The 20,147-nt window shown below is 39.4% G+C and overlaps 1 protein-coding gene across 3 annotated transcripts in view; it reads left to right on the top strand.

The window, feature by feature from the left end:
- PTPRG (protein tyrosine phosphatase receptor type G) overlaps window positions 1–20,147 on the top strand; it is a 751,407-nt gene that overhangs the window by 513,448 nt on the left and 217,812 nt on the right. For all 3 annotated transcript variants that reach the window (XM_055259569.2, XM_063630796.1, XM_063630795.1), the window contains exon 5: window positions 12,128–12,223. In XM_055259569.2, coding sequence (XP_055115544.1) covers window positions 12,128–12,223 — 96 coding nt within the window. The remainder of the gene's footprint in view (window positions 1–12,127; window positions 12,224–20,147) is intronic.

Here is a 20,147-nt window from a genome sequence, read left to right as displayed (position 1 = left end):
TCACAGCAGACTTGATCCTTCCCCTCAAGGTTCAGTAGTGGTGTGAAAGGGAAAGAAAAACAAAGTGCTTTACCGTGCCCACTGATAACGTTTCATGTTGACAGTGGGTGTAGGACAGGGTTTCTGCATCTCAGCACTATGGACATTTTGGGCAGATAATTCTTTTTTTTTTTTTTTTTTTGTCAACCTCCAGAGGGTGAGTAGGCACAGAGAAACTCCCATGATGTGGGGCACTACTCAGTGCATTTTGGGGTGTTTAGGAGCACCCCTGGCCTCTACCTGCTAGATCAGTGGTTCCCAACCTTTTCGGCACGAGGGACCGGTTTTGGGGAAGACAATTGTTCCATGGACCATGTCGGGGGTGGCGATGGTTTCAGGATGAGTCAGTTGCATTATATTTATTGTGCACTTTATTTCTATTATTATTACTTTGTAATATATAATGAAAGAAGTTTACAATGTATAATTGTATAATGTAGAATCAGTGGGAGCCCTGAGCGTGTTTTCTTGCAACTAGATGGTCCCATCCAGGGGTGATGGGAGACAGCGACAGATCATCAGGCATTAGATTCTCATTAGGAGCACGCAACCTGGATTCCTCGCATGCACAGTTCATAATAGGGTTTACGCTCCTGTGAGAATCTGATGGTGCCACTGATCTGACAGGAGGCAGAGCTCAGTCAGTAATGCGAGCTATGAGGAGCAGCTGTAAATACAGATGAGGGGGTTGGGGACCTCTGCGCTAGATGCCTATCACCCCCTCAAAGAGTGACAACCAAAAATGTCTGTAGACACGGCCGTATTTCCACTGGGGTACAGAATCACCCCATGTTAAGAACACTGCTCTGGAAGCTTTGTACTAGGACCCTAGAGAGAACTAACAGGTAGCCCTCATTGCTGATGGAATTCTGGTCAGGATGTTGTGTGGTGGAACAGTTTTAAGTACGTGGGCTCCACAAGCAAATGCCTAGATTTGAGTCCCAGTGTTAATTACTTCTTAGACAAGACCTATTATCTCAGCCTTAATTTCCTTTTGTATAAAATAGGAAAAATAAGAGTATCACTCCTAGAAAATAGTAGTATTGATTTAAGGAATTAATTGATGTAAAACGTTCAGAATCGGTCACATTTAAGAACGCTCCTGAGTGCTTTATGCTTGAGGCTGCCTCAGGAGAAAGGGCAGGCAGGGGCAGTGCTTGGTTCTTGTAATAGTTATTGGGCCCTAGGCTGGAGGGATTCTCTATGTTAAGGCATAGCTTGCTCCGTCAAGCAGATAAGTTCAATCTGACCATACTGTCAGATTTCAAGTAGCTTATATTAAATGGAATGAGTGCAAAACAGGGCAGTAAACTTGGCCCTGCTCTGTTTTGGTTGGTTGGTTTGTTTTTAATTGAAGCAGAGTCTCACTGTGTCACCCAGGTTGGAGTGCAGTGATGCAATCATAGCTCACTGCAGCCTGGAACTCCTGGGCTCAAGCAATCCTCCTGCCTCAGCCTCCCAAGTAGCTAGAACTACTGGTGTATGCTATCATGACCAGCTAATGTTTTGTTTTGGTTTGGTTTTTTTGAGATAAGGTCTCACTATGTTTCTCAGGCTGGTCTCAAACTCCTTAGCTCCAGGAATCCTCCTGCCTCAGCCCTCTTACTATGTGAGGTTATACTTTTGTTCCTCTTGGCTTCAACAGCACAGGTATTTTGCTATTTCTGCTGATTCATTGTTGAAGTACCATATGTAGAGGACAAAAATCACAAAAAATAAGTGTACAGCTGACGAATTTTCATACGCTTGTAACCAGTGCCCACATCTACAAGATAACGTATTAGCACCCGCAGATGTCCTTGTCCAGTTGCTGCCACCTCTGGGTAGCCACTGTGCTGGCTTCTAAGTGCTTTAGTTTTTCCTGTTTTTGTACTTCATTCCAATGGAATCGCACTGCTTTTTTTTTTAATCTGGTTTACCTGGTTCAGCTTTGCTTGTGAGATTTGTCTATATTGTTATCTGTGGTTGTAGTGCATTCCACTAGGTATTTCACTGTGTGACTATGTCACAATTTGCCTATCCATTCCATTATTGATTAGTATTTAGGCAGATTCCAATTTGGGGATATTGCAAATAGCCGTTTCACTAATTTATGTGGTGGTGTGTTTTCTTTCTTGTTTTCCCCCTTTAATATTTAGACGTGTAAGTAAATCAGTGGTTCTGAGTGTGCCAGACCTGGTGGAAGGTGCTTTACTCAAGTTATTTTATTTAATCCTCAGTGTAACCCAGTGACATATTTTTAATTCAGTTTACTCATGGAGATGTTAAGGCTCAGCGAGGGGGTAACTGACTTCAGTCAGGTGACATAACTATTTTTTTTATTATTATTATACTATTAAGTTTTAGGGTACATGTGCACAGTGTGCAGGTTTGTTACATATGTATCCATGTGCCATGTTGGTTTGCTGCACGCATTAACTTGTCATTTAACTATTAAATAAGAAAGCTATAGCTTACTGTCTTCTTTCCTGAGTACGCGGCAAAGGTATCTGGACAAGCTGTAGCCAGACTCGGCCTACTTCATTGGTGCCCAAACTTATGCTGAGCTGTTAAGAAATAACTCATGAATCATGCATAGTAAGTCATGGAAAAACTTAGCTTACTACTGCAACCAAGAGCCTGAACTCTTCCCTATCAAGGGAAAAGTGCAAACATTTGATATGTATTTGATTAATCAGATGCATCACTGAACCAGAAATCCTGAAAATCAGCTAATAAATAGACATATAACAGAATAAACAAGTTACAGAGACTTTTAAAAGAGATCTCAAAAACATCCTGGCACCCGAGTGTATGCCTCATAGCCCTAGTGGGCACCTTAGGTTCTTCTGCCCCAAAACTTGGGATTCCTGCTGTAAAGTAGTTGAAGATAATTCCCTGTTACAGGGCAAATGAAAACAGGAAATAATTAAGGATTAGTGTACTCTGTAATTAATGATATTGTATAAAGGAAATGTTTCAGAATGTTTATTTAAATGCCACCTTGCCTGCAAACATACCCACTACCTACTATTCTTCACAGCTTGGTTCTTCTAAAAATATTCTTCCAATGAACACCACACACTGGTTTCTTTGCCACACCCTGTGGCATGACTTATTGGGATGTTGGCTGGCCTGTGGAAATGGTTTATTTGAACCTTACTTTAAATATCCCTTCTGGTCATAAAGAAAGTCATCAGGACATATTGTAAGAGAAAAATGAGAGCTGTTCATCAGTTTTTACTTTTCCAAAGCAAGTGCTTAGTGAAAATGTATTAACAGCCCCGTGAGGTGTGAGTATTACCTCTATTTCACAGAAGGGGACACCGGGCCTTAGAGATCTCCAGGCTCTTCAGTATACAAATCCGGTCTTATTCTCTAGCAAATACTCTTAGCTCTTCATCTAATACTGCCAACTTTATGGGTATTTTTCCGTATGCCGTAAGAGTGTGAACTGGGTTGTAACAGGGGCTACATTCTCCAGGGTAGAAGCCTGTTAGAAAGAAGTGAGAGAAGATGATAGAGTTCAGAGCTCAAAGAAGCCCAAAAAGTAACTGAGTTGCAAAATGGTTATATAATGTGATACGCAGACACACATACCTGTGTATGTTTGCTTAAAACCAGTAATGATTTTAGGGGGTATATTAGTCAGGGTTCTCCAGAGAAAGCCCATAGGATCAGTGTCTCTCTCTCTCTCTCTCTCTCTCTGTCACACACACACACACACACACGCACACACACGCACAGGGTAACTCTGGCCTATGATTCGTTAATTTTAGCTAAGTTACTCTAGCTAAGTTGATCTTGCAGTCTTGAGTTCAAAGGCTGGAAACCTGAGCTCAATCAGTGTTGCAGTATAGAGGCAGAATTTCCTCCTCTTAAAAAGACCTCAGGTCTTCAGCTGATTGCATGAGACCCACCCACATTATAGAGGGTAATCAGCTTTACTTCTAAGGTCTACTGATTTAAATGTTAATCACATATAAAAAAATATTTTCGCAAAAAATAACAATGATCCTTTTAAAAAGTAACTCGGAATAAAAACTTTGTTCGTTAGGATAAGACAAAATACCCAGAGTGTTTGTGCTATATATTTTAATGTAATATGTATAATGTATATTTATCATTTTTCTCCATAATTTAAATGAATAGATCTTCTTTTGTTGAAGTATTAAAATTTTAGGCCAGAGTTACTTAGACAATGGTTTGACTTTCTTGTAGATTGAAGAGAAAGTAATATCATCTGTGTTTAGCAGAACCATACCTGGAGTCCCTTGGCCATTTCACAGTGATTTTGGCTGGTATTTGCACCTTTCTGAGCATTTACTCCAGCAGTTTAAATTCCTTCATTCTTTCAATATCTTGAGCCCTCCTTGCCACTGATTTTGTTATTTATTCCAAGAGATGGCATGGACTTTGTTAGTGTTTGTGGCTTTATCACTTGGCTGTCCTTGCTTCAAGCCACTTAGAGCTCCCACTCATTTTACTCATTCCAGAAATAAATTACTAGTGTTTACAATGGGCAGCACTGTGCTAGGGACACAGCCTTGCACTGCACAGACTTACATCCTGCGTGTGTCCATCTTTCTGTCTACAGGCAATGGCAGAATTAGAGTGTAGTGTGTTGAGTGTGTGCATCCTGGCCTCCTTAATACTAGCCGTTACAAAATAATTTAAAAATCATGTTAGATTAAGAGCTTATTTTACAAAAACCTTAACTCTGTCATCATCCTATGCATGTCATCAAAGAAGCAGAACTGGCAGATGCACTGTGTTTGGATGTTTACTTTGCCTTCACTTCACATCTTTATTCTTAGGCACCTGTTTCTTGTCCACCACCACGTTCCCAACTGGTTAACACCAAGCTTGATTAGAAAAATACATTTCCACCTCTTCAGTTCTGTTGTCTGCTGCCTGCTATGTGATTTTTAATTCTGCGTTGCCTTTTTGGTTACCCTCTTTATCTCGTCCTGTTTACGTCTCATCTCCGTCTGTTCTTTTCTGTAGCTTTTGCCTGTGTGTTCTTCCACTTTAGTAAAAATCCCCAGCAGTATCCTGGAAATGTCTATTGAGTCTTTCAGTAGATTGCCTTCCCCCTGAGCTATCTGCGTGCTGTTTCCTTACTTACTCCATCATGATTTTTTTTCTTGGGCCATGTGTGGGGGGCATGTGGGAGAAATCGCTCTTTGAGAGGAAATAAAACGTAGAGCTTTCTAAATCTGCATAGAAGTTACTGTTAGGTTTTTAATCTCATATTGAGATCATTTCCTTTTGCTTCCATGATCACAGCAACCAGGGAGCTAACTTAGGCACACAACTATAACAGTAGGCACACAATACACCTTCTGGGAAATGCCCCCTCCTGCCCATTGCCTGTATAAATGTAGTATTTGTTTAATAGATGCCTCACTTGACCATGAGCCATTCATTGCCTTATGCTTTTATTTTGTGATACACTCACTCAACTTTGACACTCAAAAATAAAGTTAACCTTGTCTCATTAATGATATTTTAGTCTTCCTAAGTGCACACTGTATCTTCATCTGTCATGGTGGCTTATAGACAATAGGCATTAAGCAATACTCCTGCCAATTAGAAGGAAGCGCAGTGATTAAGATCTTGAACTCTGAGATTTGAAAGACAGTTTTGAAAGATAACTTTTCTGTCCCAACCCCACTTTCCTTCCTTAGGAGCTTTGTAAATTTGAAATTACAAATTTTGTAAATCCTTGGTTTCCTTGCCTGTAAAATGAGAATCGTACGGATACCTACTTCACTGAGTGCCAATGAATCATAGTACAGTACCTAGCATATAGTAGGAACTTACTAAAGGTTTGAAAAACATTAACAATGTTTTAATATGATTAAAAATTAATATTTCAAGAACAATAATAGTATCAAAGGCTCAGGTTTTCAGATTTGTTGCTTTCTATTCATTCAACTTAACATGGACAGTGACACATGTTGGAAACCAGACATATACACATTTGTAAAGTCAAATTGCAACTGGAATTATTTTAAATGTAAGGGAAAAGTTGCACAAGGCAGGAAAAAAGGGAAGCTAGGTGGACATTTTGTTGTGACTTCGTATGTATCACACTAGTACCTTACAACAGTGGAGCATTGACTGTTGTCAACCCTGTACTCACAGGATCCTTTTCACCTCCCTCCCATTACTTGATTGTATTGGGATTCATGCAGGCATTTGCCATATATGTATTTTAGGACATGTTTCCTGGTCAATGATGATGCTTTTAATGTGATTTGTTTTGTCCCTGTAAAATTCCATTTTCCAAATGTCAAATTATGCTATATGATACTCTAGGTTATCCATCACCTTGATCTGGCTAGAAAAACACCTGGAGGGTTTTGCAGTCATGCCATTCCACAAGGTAGAGTTGAATGATCCATTTGGGCTAATGACTCTCACTTATGACTTTGAAAAATTCGGCAGAACTGGTCCCATAATTGTGCCCTGGTGCAAGCAGTCTATCGGTGGCTTTTTAATTGAGTTTCATATAGTTTGTTTCTGTGCTTGAGGATATATATATATATACATATATATGTGTGTGTGTGTATGTGTGTGTGTATTATGTATATAATATGTAGTATCTCCTATCTCATGGAACTCTACATGATGAAGGAATGTCTGTTTATACAGGATTGATTCAACTTTCCTTCCCTTGCAGAAGAGAGGCCTGCTTGGAATAGATTCATCAACCTTTAAGCTGTATAGTTTTCTTAAAGAATCAAGCCCAAAGTATTCTATTTCAACTATGTTTGGAAAATACTGAGTTAAAATTACTAAGTCTTCGAATAACCTTTGAACCAGGACTTAAATGGCCAATTCTAGGGCTAGGGCAGGGAAAAATACAGGATGAGCCTAAAACATCTGTGCTTGATAGGAGTTGCTAAAAAATAAAAAATTAGGAGAACGTGGCAGAGTGACAGGGAAATACTTTTGAAGGGTCTCCTACTGGGCAAATCTGGGATGATCTGAGCATCAAAATACATAATGTTAGTAATGGAATCTGATAATGGATTGAATAAATAGAAACAAAAGTAAACAAGTCCATATGGGTGTAAATGAATGAATGAAGAAGTGAATAAACCGCAGTGCAGGGAAAGCGATTCCTTACTCTGGAATGCCATTAATGAATATAGAAGGAATGGTGGAGTTAGAAAGTCACCCAAGGATACTAAACTAGTGAGTCAACATTAAATGAGGAGCAAGATATTTATCTCATGCCAAAGTATTTCTCTACAAAATACTTTTTAATTATGAAAGGAAAATTAATAACATTATAGTGGAGAAGCCCAACAGATAGCACCTTAGCTACATGATCAAGACAAATACCTCCAATAGTGGGATAAACCCACATAAATGTGCTTGCTGATATGATGCACGGAGAAGATATATGATGCACGGAGAAGATATTTTTTTTGAGACTGAGTCTCACTCTGTTGCCCAGGCTGGATTGCAGTGGCACAATCTCAGCTCACCACAACCTCCGTCTCCCAGGTTCAAGTGATTCTCCTGCCTCAGCCTCCCAAGTAGCCTCCCAAGTGGCAGGCACCTGCCACTGCACCTGGCTAATTTTTGTATTTTTGTAGAGACAGGGTTTCACCATGTTGGCCAGGCTGGTCTCAAACTCCTGACCTCAAGTGATCCACCCACCTTGGCCCCACAAACTGTTGGGATTACAGGTGTAAGCCACCACGCCTGGCCTGCAGACCTCAATTCTATGAAATTTCTGCCCTGTACACTTCAAATTGTCAGAGTGAAGAAAGAGACTCAGTAACTGTTCCAGATGAAGATGGGGTTGGAAGAGGTCAGTGTAAAAAGACAGGACAACTAAATACAAAGTTTGATCCTAGATTGAATTCTGGACTGAGAACCAGAAAATGATCTGTAATGGACTTTATTTGGGCACTTGCCAAAACTTGAAAATGGTCTGTGAATTAGATAATAGTATTGTATTAATGTGAAGTTTGCTAATTCTAATGATTATTCTGTGATTATGTAAGAGAATGTCCTTATTCTTAGAAATTACACACTTAAGTATTTAGTGGTAAAGGGGCCTGTTATCTCCCATTTGCTCTCAAATGATTGAGGAAAAAAAGTGTGTGTGTGTGTGTGTGTGTGTGTACAGAGAGAGAGCAAAAGAGGTATAGTATAAATAATTGGTGATACTGGGTAAAGGAGATAGGGAACGGTTAATCCCTTTATTGCTGGATTTTCCCTGTGTTTTTTTCTTTCTTTTTTTTTGTTTCTTTTTTTTTCTTTCTTTCTTTCTTTCTTTTTTTTTTTTTTTTTTGAGACAGGATCTTGCTCTGTCACTTGGCTGGAGTGCAGTGGAGCCATCAGTAGCCTCAACAGCCTCAACCTCCTGGGCTCGAGCAGTCCTCTCACCTCATTCTCCTGAATAGCTGGGACTACACTCACCACTCCTGGCTAATTTTTTGTAGAGATGAGGTCTCACTGTGTTGCCCAGGCTGGCCTCAAACTCCTTTTCTCAAGCAGTCCTCCCACTTGGACCTCCCAAAGTGCCGGGGTTACATGCATGAGCCACCCTGCACCTGGCCCCAGATCTTTTCTTCAGCTTATGTACACCACGTTTCTTCATAGAAGGATTGCTGTAGAGTGAGCATCGCTTAGATTAACATTACTAGAAAGAACATACTTTGGGGAATATTGAAGGGAGGGCTCTAGGATCTAGGGCCCAGAATGTTGAAGGGAGGGCCCTGGGCACAGTTCATTTTGAGGGTAAAATTGATGGTAGCTACCCCCAAACACCTGCCAAAGATGTTTTTGGAAAATAGTTTCCAGCCTGTGTCCAAACTTGGACATCACCACCGCTGACAAAGTATGTTTCAATTCATGCAAGTCCAATTCACTCAGCAAAATCTCATCTACTTATTCTTATATTTTAGACACTTCAAATATTACCGTAATACAGTAGGCTACAACTTGAGAAAAATAGTAAGAAAAATAGATATTTCAGACCTGTGCTACTGTCCTTTTTATGAGACATTTTATTATCCAGATGGGTGGAGCCGTGACCCAAACACATTTTCTAAAAATGCATTTTTTTACCCACTTGTAAATGAAAATGCCCTTGAAGAGGTCTTAAAGTATTTTGTATCACACACTATTCGGGTGATGCATTAAACAATGCTGCTCCTGCACATGGGCTGAAGTATAAGAAAGCCTTCTGTGAACCTACTTAATTTGAGGGCCTGAGTTTTAAAAAGAAAGTGAAATGTAATTTTCTGAATACACCCGTGTGAAGTTTCTTTCTTGGGTTAGTAGTATTGTACCCAAAGCAATTCACCTAATATTAAACCATTCTAATCTGCACCTTATTGAATGGATTTTTCTCTAAAAATTCATGATGTCTAAAGCTGTGCAAACCATAAGGCAACACATTTGTAAGAAAGTGCCAGAATTGGTGCGAATTCGCAGTCTTAAGAAAAAGAATTATCTTTAAGAAAGAAAATTGTCCAAAAGAAAACTACCCATCCTTCTCCCATGTACTTAGGTATCAGAATTTTTCTAGGAAGTGTCCTGATTTGGGCTACCTGATTTCTCTCTTCACAAAAGAAATGCCATTGTATTCTTAGCATTTGAGTTAATTCAGTCATCAGAACTCTGTTTACCTTTGACCTATATTTAGCTTTTCCTGCTGGGACTTTATTGTTCAACGTCAAATCTCTAAATCTCTCTGGGGTGTGGTTGTTCAGTCTATTACTGAAAATAGCATCGTGCCTTTTGGACAAGTGGGGAAATAGAGGTCATGAAAGAACTAATTATATAGAAGATACTATTTTCTGTAAGGAGTACCATCATTCTAGATGCTTCAATGGAATCACACTCTTACTAGAAATTTTAAGATGTTTGCCAAATGTTAACCTTAAAATATGATGATGATGATGACCAGGTGCAGTGGTTCATGCCTGTAATCTCAACACGTTGGGAAGCCAGGGTGGGCGGATTGCTTGAGCTCAGTTGTTCTAGACCAGCCTGGGCAATATAGTGAGACCCTGCCTCTAAAAAAAAATACATATATAAATTAGCCTGATATGGTGGTGTATACCCGTAGTCCCAGCTGCTTGGGGGGCCGAGGTGGGAGGATCGCTTGAGCCCGGGAGGTCAAGGCTGCAGTGAGCCATGATCATGCCACTGCACTCCAGCCTGAGTGACAAAATGAGACCCTGTCTTAGAAAAAAATATATATGTATATATGGTGATGATGATGGTGATTTGTTGAGCATTGATGAGGTCTAACCATGGTGCTTCATGTTATACACTACATTAACTTATTTGACCCTCACAATTACCCCACTAAGTGGAAATACTTGACTTTATGCCTAAGAAAGCTGGTGCTTGCAAGTAAATGAGGAAGCTGGAATATGAACCCAGGTCTGGTTTTTTTTTTTGTTTGTTTTTGTTTGTTTGTTTGTTTTATCAGTGTGGAGGCTTCTGGGGATACCCAATGGTTCATTTTTGTTCTTTACGTCTTTTTTTTCTTTTTTTCGAGAAAGAGTTTTGCTCTTGTTGCTCAGGCTGGAGTGCAATGGCGTGACCTCGGCTCACCACAACGTCTGCCTCCCAGGTTCAAGTGATTCTTCTGCCTCAGCCTCCCGAGTAGCTGGGTTTGCAGACATGCACCACCATGCCTGGCTAATTTTGTATTTTTAGTAGAAATGGGGTTTCTCCTTGTTGGTCAGGCTGGTCTTGAACTCCCAACCTCAGGTCATCCACCCGCCTCGGCCTCCCAAAGTGCTGGGATTACAGACGTGAGCCACTGCGTCCGACTGTTCTCTGCATCTTGTTAAATGTCAAAGTGTGTGCAAGCATTAAAGTTGTATAATGATTGATTCTGAGTTGACTTGCCTGTGTTCTGCTTTTTGAATAAGAAATTCTAGTCAGGCCCAGTGGCTCACACTTGTAATCCCAGTGCTTTGGGAGGCTGAGGCATGCAGACTGCTTGAGGCCAGGAGTTTAAAACCAGCCTGGACAACAAGGCAAAACCCTGTCCTTACAGAAAATACACAAATTAGCTGGGTATTGTGGCATGCACCTGTAGTCCCAGCTACTCAGGAGGCTGAGGTGGGAGGATCTATTGAGCCTAGGAGATGGAGGCTGCATTGAGCCGTGATGGCTGCCACTGCATTCCAGCCTCAGCCACAGAGTGAGTGAGTTTGTTTGTTTAAAAAAAAAAAAACAAACATAATGCTAGCCAAATGTAAGAGAAGATATTTAAGGTTGGGATGAAAGCACTTGGATTTTGGATTCTCTCTGATGTGTAATATTAGGCAAATTAACATCAAATTTCTGAAGCACTATTTACTCATCTATAGCTGAGTACAGTAATTTCTGCCCTAATTTTTTTTACAGGGCTTCATAAGAGGATTAAGAAAAATAATGTGTGGGCTAGCTTTTTGCAAAAGGGTGGTTAACTCCATTAAAATTTTGCTTCTTAATAGGGAAATTTCACCATGATCTGGCCATTAGAAAATTAGAAGGCATTGGTTCTGCTTATTTTGGGTGGCATGAATGCGTTGTAGTTATGTGAAAAGATGGGATACATTCTGACGTATCTAGGGGTAAAATGACATGATGTCTGGATTCGTTCTAACATATGTTAGCAAAGGGCCGGGTGTGGTGGCTCACGCCTGTAATCTCAGCACTTTGGGAGGCCAAAGCAGGCAGATCACTTTACGTCAAGAGTTCAAGACCAGCCTGGCCAACATGGTGAAAGCCCATCTCTACAAAAATACAAAAATTAGCCAGGCTTGATGGCGGGTGCCTGTAATCCCAGCTACTCGGCTGAGGCAGGAGAAATGCTTGAACCTGGGAGGCGGAGGTTGTAGTGAGCTGAGACTGAGTCACTGCAGTCCAGCCTGGGCAACAGAGCGAGACCTTATCTTAAAAACAAAACAAAAACAAATGAACAAAAAAACAGCAAAGGAAAAATAAGGATAGGTGAATAAATTTGGCAAAATCTTATTAGCAACTGGGGAATATACATTTATGGTAATATTCTCTGAACTTTTTATTTATGTTTGAAAATTTTCCTAATACATTTTTTTAATTGTTCTTACAGATGCAGATTTTCTTTTACAATCCAGATGACTTTGACAGCTTTCAAACCGCAATTTCTGAGAACAGAATAATCGGAGCCATGGCCATATTTTTTCAAGTAAGTTAACAGTGGCTGAAGTACTTCAACCAAAGAATTCTTCGAGTATTTTTTTTTAATTCGCCGAATTGTTCCATGTTTAATGAATGCATCTGTTTTCTAGTTCACACCTGTCCAAATGAAAGATATTTCATATTGTCTAATGTGTGATTTAAAATGTAAATAAGTATGTTTAGAAACATCATGAAAATTTTTGCACGAATTACTCTGATTTTATTGCTACTTGACTGGTGCACAGATTGAAGAACACATTTATCATCTAAGTTACTTTGCCGCTGAAGCATTTTGAACAGGTTCCTTCAGCATATTAAGAGACTGATATAAAAAAAAAAGGTGTTTTTTTTTTGAGCAACTTTAAAATCTGACATTACTTGCAAGTAGTTAATAAATAGCATCAGTCACTTTTCTAAAGAGACCCCCTCTCTTTCCCTCTCAGAAATCCTCATAATAACTGAAGTTTTTGTTGCAACTATCTCTGTGTTGGTACATTTATGAATTCTTATCCTTCCGTCGTCTCTTTTAATATGATTATGTTGATGAATGCTCATAACTCAGTATTGATTCTGCACCTAGAATCCCAGCATTGCATCCTTCGATAAAATGGTGCTGTTCAGGCTTTTTAAGAAGTCAAATCAAAGTAGTGTTGATCAGTGAGTGCCTTGACCAACTTGCCTGTAGGAGACCTTGGTGCTTTTTAGTGTGCAAGGTAGTCTGAGTAGTAGGCATCTGTGATTTGTCTTTCACAGTTGGCCTAGTGACTACATAAAGGTGTTCATTTCACCAATGAGTCTCTGTTGGAAAATGATGTCTTTTTGACAACTAAAGGAATGTCAAAGACATAAGAGCCTTCTCCAACAGGTCTTTAACATCTGCCTTTTTGAGCAAGTTTGTCATTGAGGTGGAGCCATTATTGTTTGGAGTATATTAATTTCACCACCCTTTTCAATGGGTGACACATGAGTGACAGTTTCCTCCCTTTTAACCACCTTTCTCCCTTTTCTCAAGGGAGATAAAGTCTCCAGTGAGAGATCAGATATGAAAATTTGAAAAGCTTGATATTCTACCTAGAATAAGAACAATGGTTGTCGTTGGGGATTATGGCACTGGTTTTCAAACAGTGGGTTCTATCTTACTGTTGAGCCATGAAATTATTTCAGTAAGTTCTGATCAGCATTTTAAAAACAATGACATAGAATAATATAGAATAGGAAATAAGTCAGAAAATATCAGTAAAATACAGTAAAGGTAAATGTATTTATAGAATTTGTTTATGCACAATAAAGCATACTGGGTGTGTGCTGGGTCATGATATAATGTGTACTGCTTACTGTGGGTCATGGTCAAGTATTTTGGAAGTTGTCTGTCTATGCTATGTATTGGCCTAATTTGCCCATTTTTCTCCAACACATGTCTTTTTCCTGATTACTTTTCATGAACACAATAGAGCATAGTGTTTTAAGAGGTTGTTCACAGGAGTCAAGATACTTGCTTTTGAATTCCACGATTTCCACTGCGTAATGGTAATGTAGTTATTTACACTTTTCAATCTCAGTATCCTTATCTGTGAAGTAGAGAGAACAGCTACTACATCATGTAGATTGTAGTGGTAATTAAAGGACTGCCTAGTATGGCTCCTGGAATGTAGCAGACACTTGGAAATTGCCAAATAGTATGCATCTATAGCCCTCCATGTTTCTGTGGGATGGAGACCCCATGGTATACATATTATTTTTTTATGAACAGAAGTATGTTCTGGACACTGCCCTCTTGGCAGATGACTTGAGTTCTGTCTGGACCCCTTCGGTCCTTTTTTTTTTGAGATGGAGTTTCGCTCTTGTTATGCCCAGGCTGGAGTGCAGTGGCGCAATCTCAGCTCACCACAACCTCCGCCTCCCGGGTTCAAGCGATTCTTCTGCCTCAGCCTCCCGAGTAGCTGGGATTACAAGCATGTGCTACTATGCCCGGCTAATTTTTTTTTGTTTTCTTTTGTTTTGTTTTTGTATTTCTAGTAGAGGCAGGGTTTCTCCATGTTGGTCAGGCTGGTGTTAAACTCTCAACCTCACGTGATACGCCTGCCTCAGTCTCCCAAAGTGCTGGGATTACGGGTGTGAGCCACCGCGCCTAGCCCCCTTCTGTTCTTAAACTGTGATTGGTTTGTGTTTGGTAGCACTGGGACCACGCAAACTGCTCTTAAACAATTCCCACTTGCCTGGCTAACACCTGGTTTTCTGTCATCGTTCCCTTGGCATGCTGCTTTTCATGCAGCTGGACCTCTGCTCCTGTGGCCCTGCCATCAGATCCACCCTCACTTCCTTCTCTGTCATGCCCACCTGTGCTCAGACCTCCAAGACTCTACTTCATAGGGAACCTATCTTAAAAGAAAATTTAAAAAAAACTTTTTAATGTTTTTATGAGTACTCGAAGGACTAGTTTACAGCATGCTCTACCCAAACACTTTCTATTTTTTTCAAATCTATAAACTCTTGTTAAATATAAGACCAGTTAGAATTTTAGGCAGGCAAGACACATTGGTGTGCAAATCAACAAAATACCTCACTGTGAAATCTAGGTTTTGAATTTTTAAAGTATTTCAAAGACACGACTACTAGTTTGCATATAAAGATATTTAATGTGCACTTCATTTAGTTAGGTCCTTTTCTAAATTTGGCTTGCTGTCCTATAGACACAAATTAGAGGTCAGATGATAAAAAATAGAACATAATTTTACGTAGATAGCAGCTGTATTAAGCTGCTTCCTTTGTCTTTCTTATTTATTTATTTAGAGACAAGTCTCCCTGTTGCCCAGGCGGAAGTGTAGTGGTGCAATTATGGCTCGCTACAGCCTCCAACTCCTGGGCTCAAGGGGATCCTCCTGCAACAGCCTCTCGAGTAGCTGGGACTACAGGTGCAGGCCACCATGTCTGGCTAATTTTCTTATTTTTTTGTAGAGACGAGGTCTTGCTTTGTGGCCCAGCCTAGTCTGGAACTCCTGGGCTCAAGTGATCCTCCTGGCTCAGCCTTCTAAAGTGCTGGGATTATAGGCGTCAGCCACTGCGCCCGGCCCCTTTGTCTTTCTTGTAAGCACACGTGCTTATATGCCTGAATTCTCACTATGTCATGCAATGCAAATACAAAAAAATGTTACTTGAATGTGGCATTCAAGTTAGATCTCATTTTTTGATTTTTTTGCTTTCTATAAGAATGATAAATTTGAGAGTTTGATATTTCTTCCCAAAATAGAGAAATCTTGGTGTATATTTCCAAATTCAAACCTGGCATCTTACCTTTTGGTATAGAAGAAGGGTTTGTCATCAATCTATTCAACATCTATTCAATGCCAGGAGTGGTACTAGTTGCTATGTTAAGCATAATAAACACAATCTTCTCCTGTGCACTAGAACCTCGCTGTCATGGTCCCACAAATAATGGCCAAAAAGAGTTGAACTCCTCTACTTGTAAAAAGGCTATACTCTGACTTGGTGCTTATAAACCCAGTATTCATTATTCAGAGTGACACAAAAAGAATGACCCAAAATCCCAGGCCTAGGCAACGCCAAGTTCTGCAGAGATACCAGTAGTCCGGATGCCGATTTACCGTTTCAATTTTTCACTCTCCATGCTTCTTTTTTTGTTCTCAACATGTGCCCATTATTCCTGGTAATGTTGGCTTTCTCTCCGCCTTTGCTGTGCTTAGATGTGATGAAGTTCATAATGTTGCCCCCCAAAAGCACCAAAATAGGCACAAACCTAGCAGACATCTGGTTGTCCAAGAAACCCTTACATTGGCCTAGAGTACAGGTTACTTGCACTTTGCCCTATTGTGGCTCACAGGCATGATTTGTTGAATCTACACAGTGTTTATGATTCTTTTCTTCTTAATTAATATGATTAATTTCTTCTTAATATGATTCTTAAATATGGAAGGTTTTACACAAAATGTCTTGATGATGTAGCAGTAATCGAGATCTGTCTAGTGGCTACTTTGGAGGGAGTGCACATTCCCATTGCAACAAAATCATCAAGTGGTCTTATTCATGTGTTCACATCAATATGATCTTAAGATCATGATGCCTGGCCCGGACCCCAGTAACTCTGAATGGCAGCTGATATATTTTGGTAACAGATAAGAGTTAAGGGTCAGTCTCAGTGCTGAAAGATGGTGAGCCAGGTCTGCCCTTGAGCACAAGTGAAGGAAGGAAGAACCACCTCCATGTGTGGAAGACGGTGAATCAGGGCAACCACATCTTGGCCCAGACAGCTCTAGAAGGTGCGCTCCCTTTGTAGCCACTGGTAAGTGTAATGTATAATTTATTTTCCAACACATGGTAGTAATGTGTCTGGAGGAAGGATCACCTTTTTCTAGATCACGCAGATCACCTTTGGGCTTGTTCCCTATCGAAAGCATAGGGGAACAGGTAAGAGTGAAGTTTGCTTTTAAAGGATTTAAAACATAAATTTAAAATAAAAAATTGTCAAAGGAAAGAGGAATTTGTTGTTAAAACACTCAAGAGAATAAATACTTGTTTAGTTAATTTATGTAAGTGCAAAAAGTAAATTATTTTTTATTTGTTAAGGTAAAACTTCTGTTCTCTACTGTTAACCTAATTTGAATGCCTGTGAAAGTATAAAATATCAGAAGTTATTATTTGGTTGGTGAAATAGTAATCGCGGTTGTTGCTATGACTTTTTTTTTTCCTTTTTGTGGAGAACAGAGTCTCACTATATTGCTCAGGCAGGTCTTGAACTCCTGGGCTCAAGATATCCTCCTGCCTCTGCCTCCCTAAGAGCTGGGATTACAGGTGTGAGCCACCGTGCCCGGCTTTGCCATTACTTTTAAAGGCAAAAACCGCCATTACTTTTGTAGCAACCTAAAATGCTCTTTCAAAATATTGTATTATTCTGATAACACCCTACATGGTTTATCTGGTGAAACAAATAAATATAAAAACCCAGGTTTACATGAAATAGAATCAGTGGAATGATTAGGCAATTTGTGGAAGGATACTTTGCTTTTAAAAAACTGTAATTCACGGAATGATTTCGTTGGTTTCTTTTTAAGTTGCTAGAAGAGAGAGTACCGAATACTCAGAATGACTTTATCTTTAAGTAGTCCTATTCTTTTGAGGCCAAGAATCTTTTATCGTCACCCTCAGAATTGGGTTCTGGTGTTTTTCCCTTGTCTTCCATCTGTTTCTTCATCATTAAATGCTTTCATCTACTTTCTCACTAGGACCTAAGTGTCTTTTAACCATACAGCCTTCTTAATGGATTTCGGTTACATGCCCATAGAATTTTGGTATTCCTGTTCTTTATCGTTGACTAATTGTGTTTTTTCATGAAGTTTATTGTTATTGAATTTATTATCTTGAGGGTAACGTCTCATTCATTTCATTACCCAGTTGCGATTGTCATGTGAATGCTTGAAATTTCATTTATATTTCATTAATTCTGTTGAACTTTGGAATCATAAGTGCATGATTCTTCAAGAGCATCGACGTTTAGAAACGTTTCTTATGTGACATTGTTTCCAGCCTCCTTTATGGCTGTGGTCAGTTCTGAATCTTTGCGTCAGAAACAAAGTTATAAAATTATTGTCATGTCTGTATCCAGAGATCTAGTCAATAGGTATATTTCTGAATACATTTAAGAAATAAGTGAATTGCGTCTGATTTATTCATCATTCTTAAAGTATTTCTTCTTGACAAACTGTCGTCACCAACTCTACTGCAGTTTCCTCATTTAATGTTCTGCTTCTACTGGGAGAGTTGAGCTGCCTTCCTTTGTACCAGTATTTTTTCATTTTTATTTAAATTCTACCCAGAATATGACTGTAGTCCTTTGGTTTTTCCCTCAGGTCTGTAGAGTCATTTGCACCCTTTTCATTTCTGCCCTTCTTTCATAGTTGAAAGGAAACTTCAGAACTCAAATGCTTTGCAAGTTGCTAACCCATTCTTTATATCATGTCGGTGTTACAGACTGCTTAATTATTTTTCTCCATCTGGAGAGGCTTAGTAATTAAACGAAATGCAGCACCTGGGATTATTTATAGATATTGAGAAGGCAGGAGGAGTTCTTGATGACTCATCCATCCAGGGCTGGCGAGGAAGCCTTTCTCTCCACTTCCCTGCATTTCACCTTCCCCCTCCTTCCCCACCATAGGTAGATATGATCTGTCCTTCCTTTGACCCGCTCTGACTTGTAGCATTTCATCTTGTATTAAAGCTGTTATTTTACTTGCTTTCTTCTGCCTTAATACTGTGAGATCATTGAGGCTTGAGAGTCTTCATTCATCATTATGTCTCTTGCACACGGTGAAAACTGTGGCTTGATTGTGTAAATACTTAGCTGAATTTCATGGAAACACATTTAGGCTCCATTGTCTAGATTGGAAAGGGACAGCCTGATAGCTTATTAGCTACAAATTATAAAAAATAGGCATTGGGGGTAGAACCTGAGACTACTAGAGTATAAACTGAAGTCTGTGTCTTGTTCCTCTTCTTTTTGTATACCACCTACCCACCTTTCCCTAGCCCTCACAGTAGTGACTTGACCTCAACTATTGCTCAGGAAATATATACTAAGTAAAACTCAGTTAAAGGAAACTTTTGTGTTTTATCACATTATTATTTGGGTTTTTGAAAAGCATATATCTAGATGGCTGTGTAAGCTTCACCCAAAAAGGATGCTGTTTGTGTCAGAAGTGTAAGATTCTTGAGCTGGTCAAGGACATTGAACATGAAGACTGTGTGACGATTCATTGAGGATGGTAACTCTCTTACCTGGGGCTCCACTGGGTCAAACATGTTAAAGGGATGCATCTCCATTCCGTAGCGCGTTCAGAGGCCTTAAAGGAGTGTTTTACCGTAAAGAGTATCTGGATGTATCTTTATAAGGTTTCCCACCAAAATGAGTTTATCTCACTAGGTGATGAGTGAAGAGGGTTTTTTTGGATCATTTTGCTAATTTTCTTTCCCATTGTCTCTGCCTCTTTCTTGCATTTTTCTTTACTGGGGTTCCTCTGTAATAGTTGATGAGTTAGCTTCTGTATGTTTTAGTGCATCTGTTTACTTTTTCTTGCTCTTGCTATTCTTTACATGTCTATGTTTTTCTGCCTCTTTCCCCCCTTTCTCCTTCAGATTTTCTAAGCAAACAGAATGTAAGATTTTCTTGCTTATGTATTCATTCTTGCATTCATTTGCTAACTCATTTGTTCACTCTGCAGTATTTGTTAAGCACCTTCTCTGTGCCATGCTCCATGGAAATCATGAGGTATCCTCAGAATTGTGTCCTGCCCTCAAAGTAATTGAGGGACAGTAAGTTTTCAGAAGGGCCTTAAAATTCTTTCTTCAAAAGTAGCTTCATTTTATCATTGAGAGCTAGGGGAGGACAGATCAAGTCAGGCAGATAAAATCTCAAGAGAATAATGCAAGAATTATATCTTATGTATATTTTTAAAATGATAAATATTTTATTTTGAGAGCATAAAGTTTCTACTTGTAAATTGTAGAATTGGACTCTTCTTTCTCCATTTTTCTTCTATTCTGGTATAAAGCAGAACACCACTATTAAAGTATAATTCATTCCTTTTATTTATGGTGACCTAAATTTATCTTTTTATTCTTTTTAACTATCCCAAAAGAGTCTTTTTCTTTTTTTGATGAAGAATAAATTTTCTGTCGTGTTATACTTTTAATTTTTTTTTCTTTTCATGGTTCTGATGGCAGTGTGAAACAAGGGCCTTTAACTCTGGAGAGAGAGAGAGAAGGGATAAATTAGTAATTTTACCCATCTGCCAAATTCCCACCCTCACCCCCAACCCCCAGAAAAAAACAATAACTATTTTTGGGTCTGAGAAAATTGAGTTTGTGTTGGAGAATCGTGATAGATTATTTAGAACTTCCTTCTTAGACTGCTTTACAGGATA

This window comes from Symphalangus syndactylus, chromosome 21 (assembly GCF_028878055.3).
Source record: "Symphalangus syndactylus isolate Jambi chromosome 21, NHGRI_mSymSyn1-v2.1_pri, whole genome shotgun sequence".
Lineage (NCBI taxonomy): Eukaryota > Metazoa > Chordata > Mammalia > Primates > Hylobatidae > Symphalangus > Symphalangus syndactylus.
The sequence above is the reverse complement of the archived record's forward strand: the minus strand, read 5'-3'. Positions and strand labels throughout refer to the sequence as shown.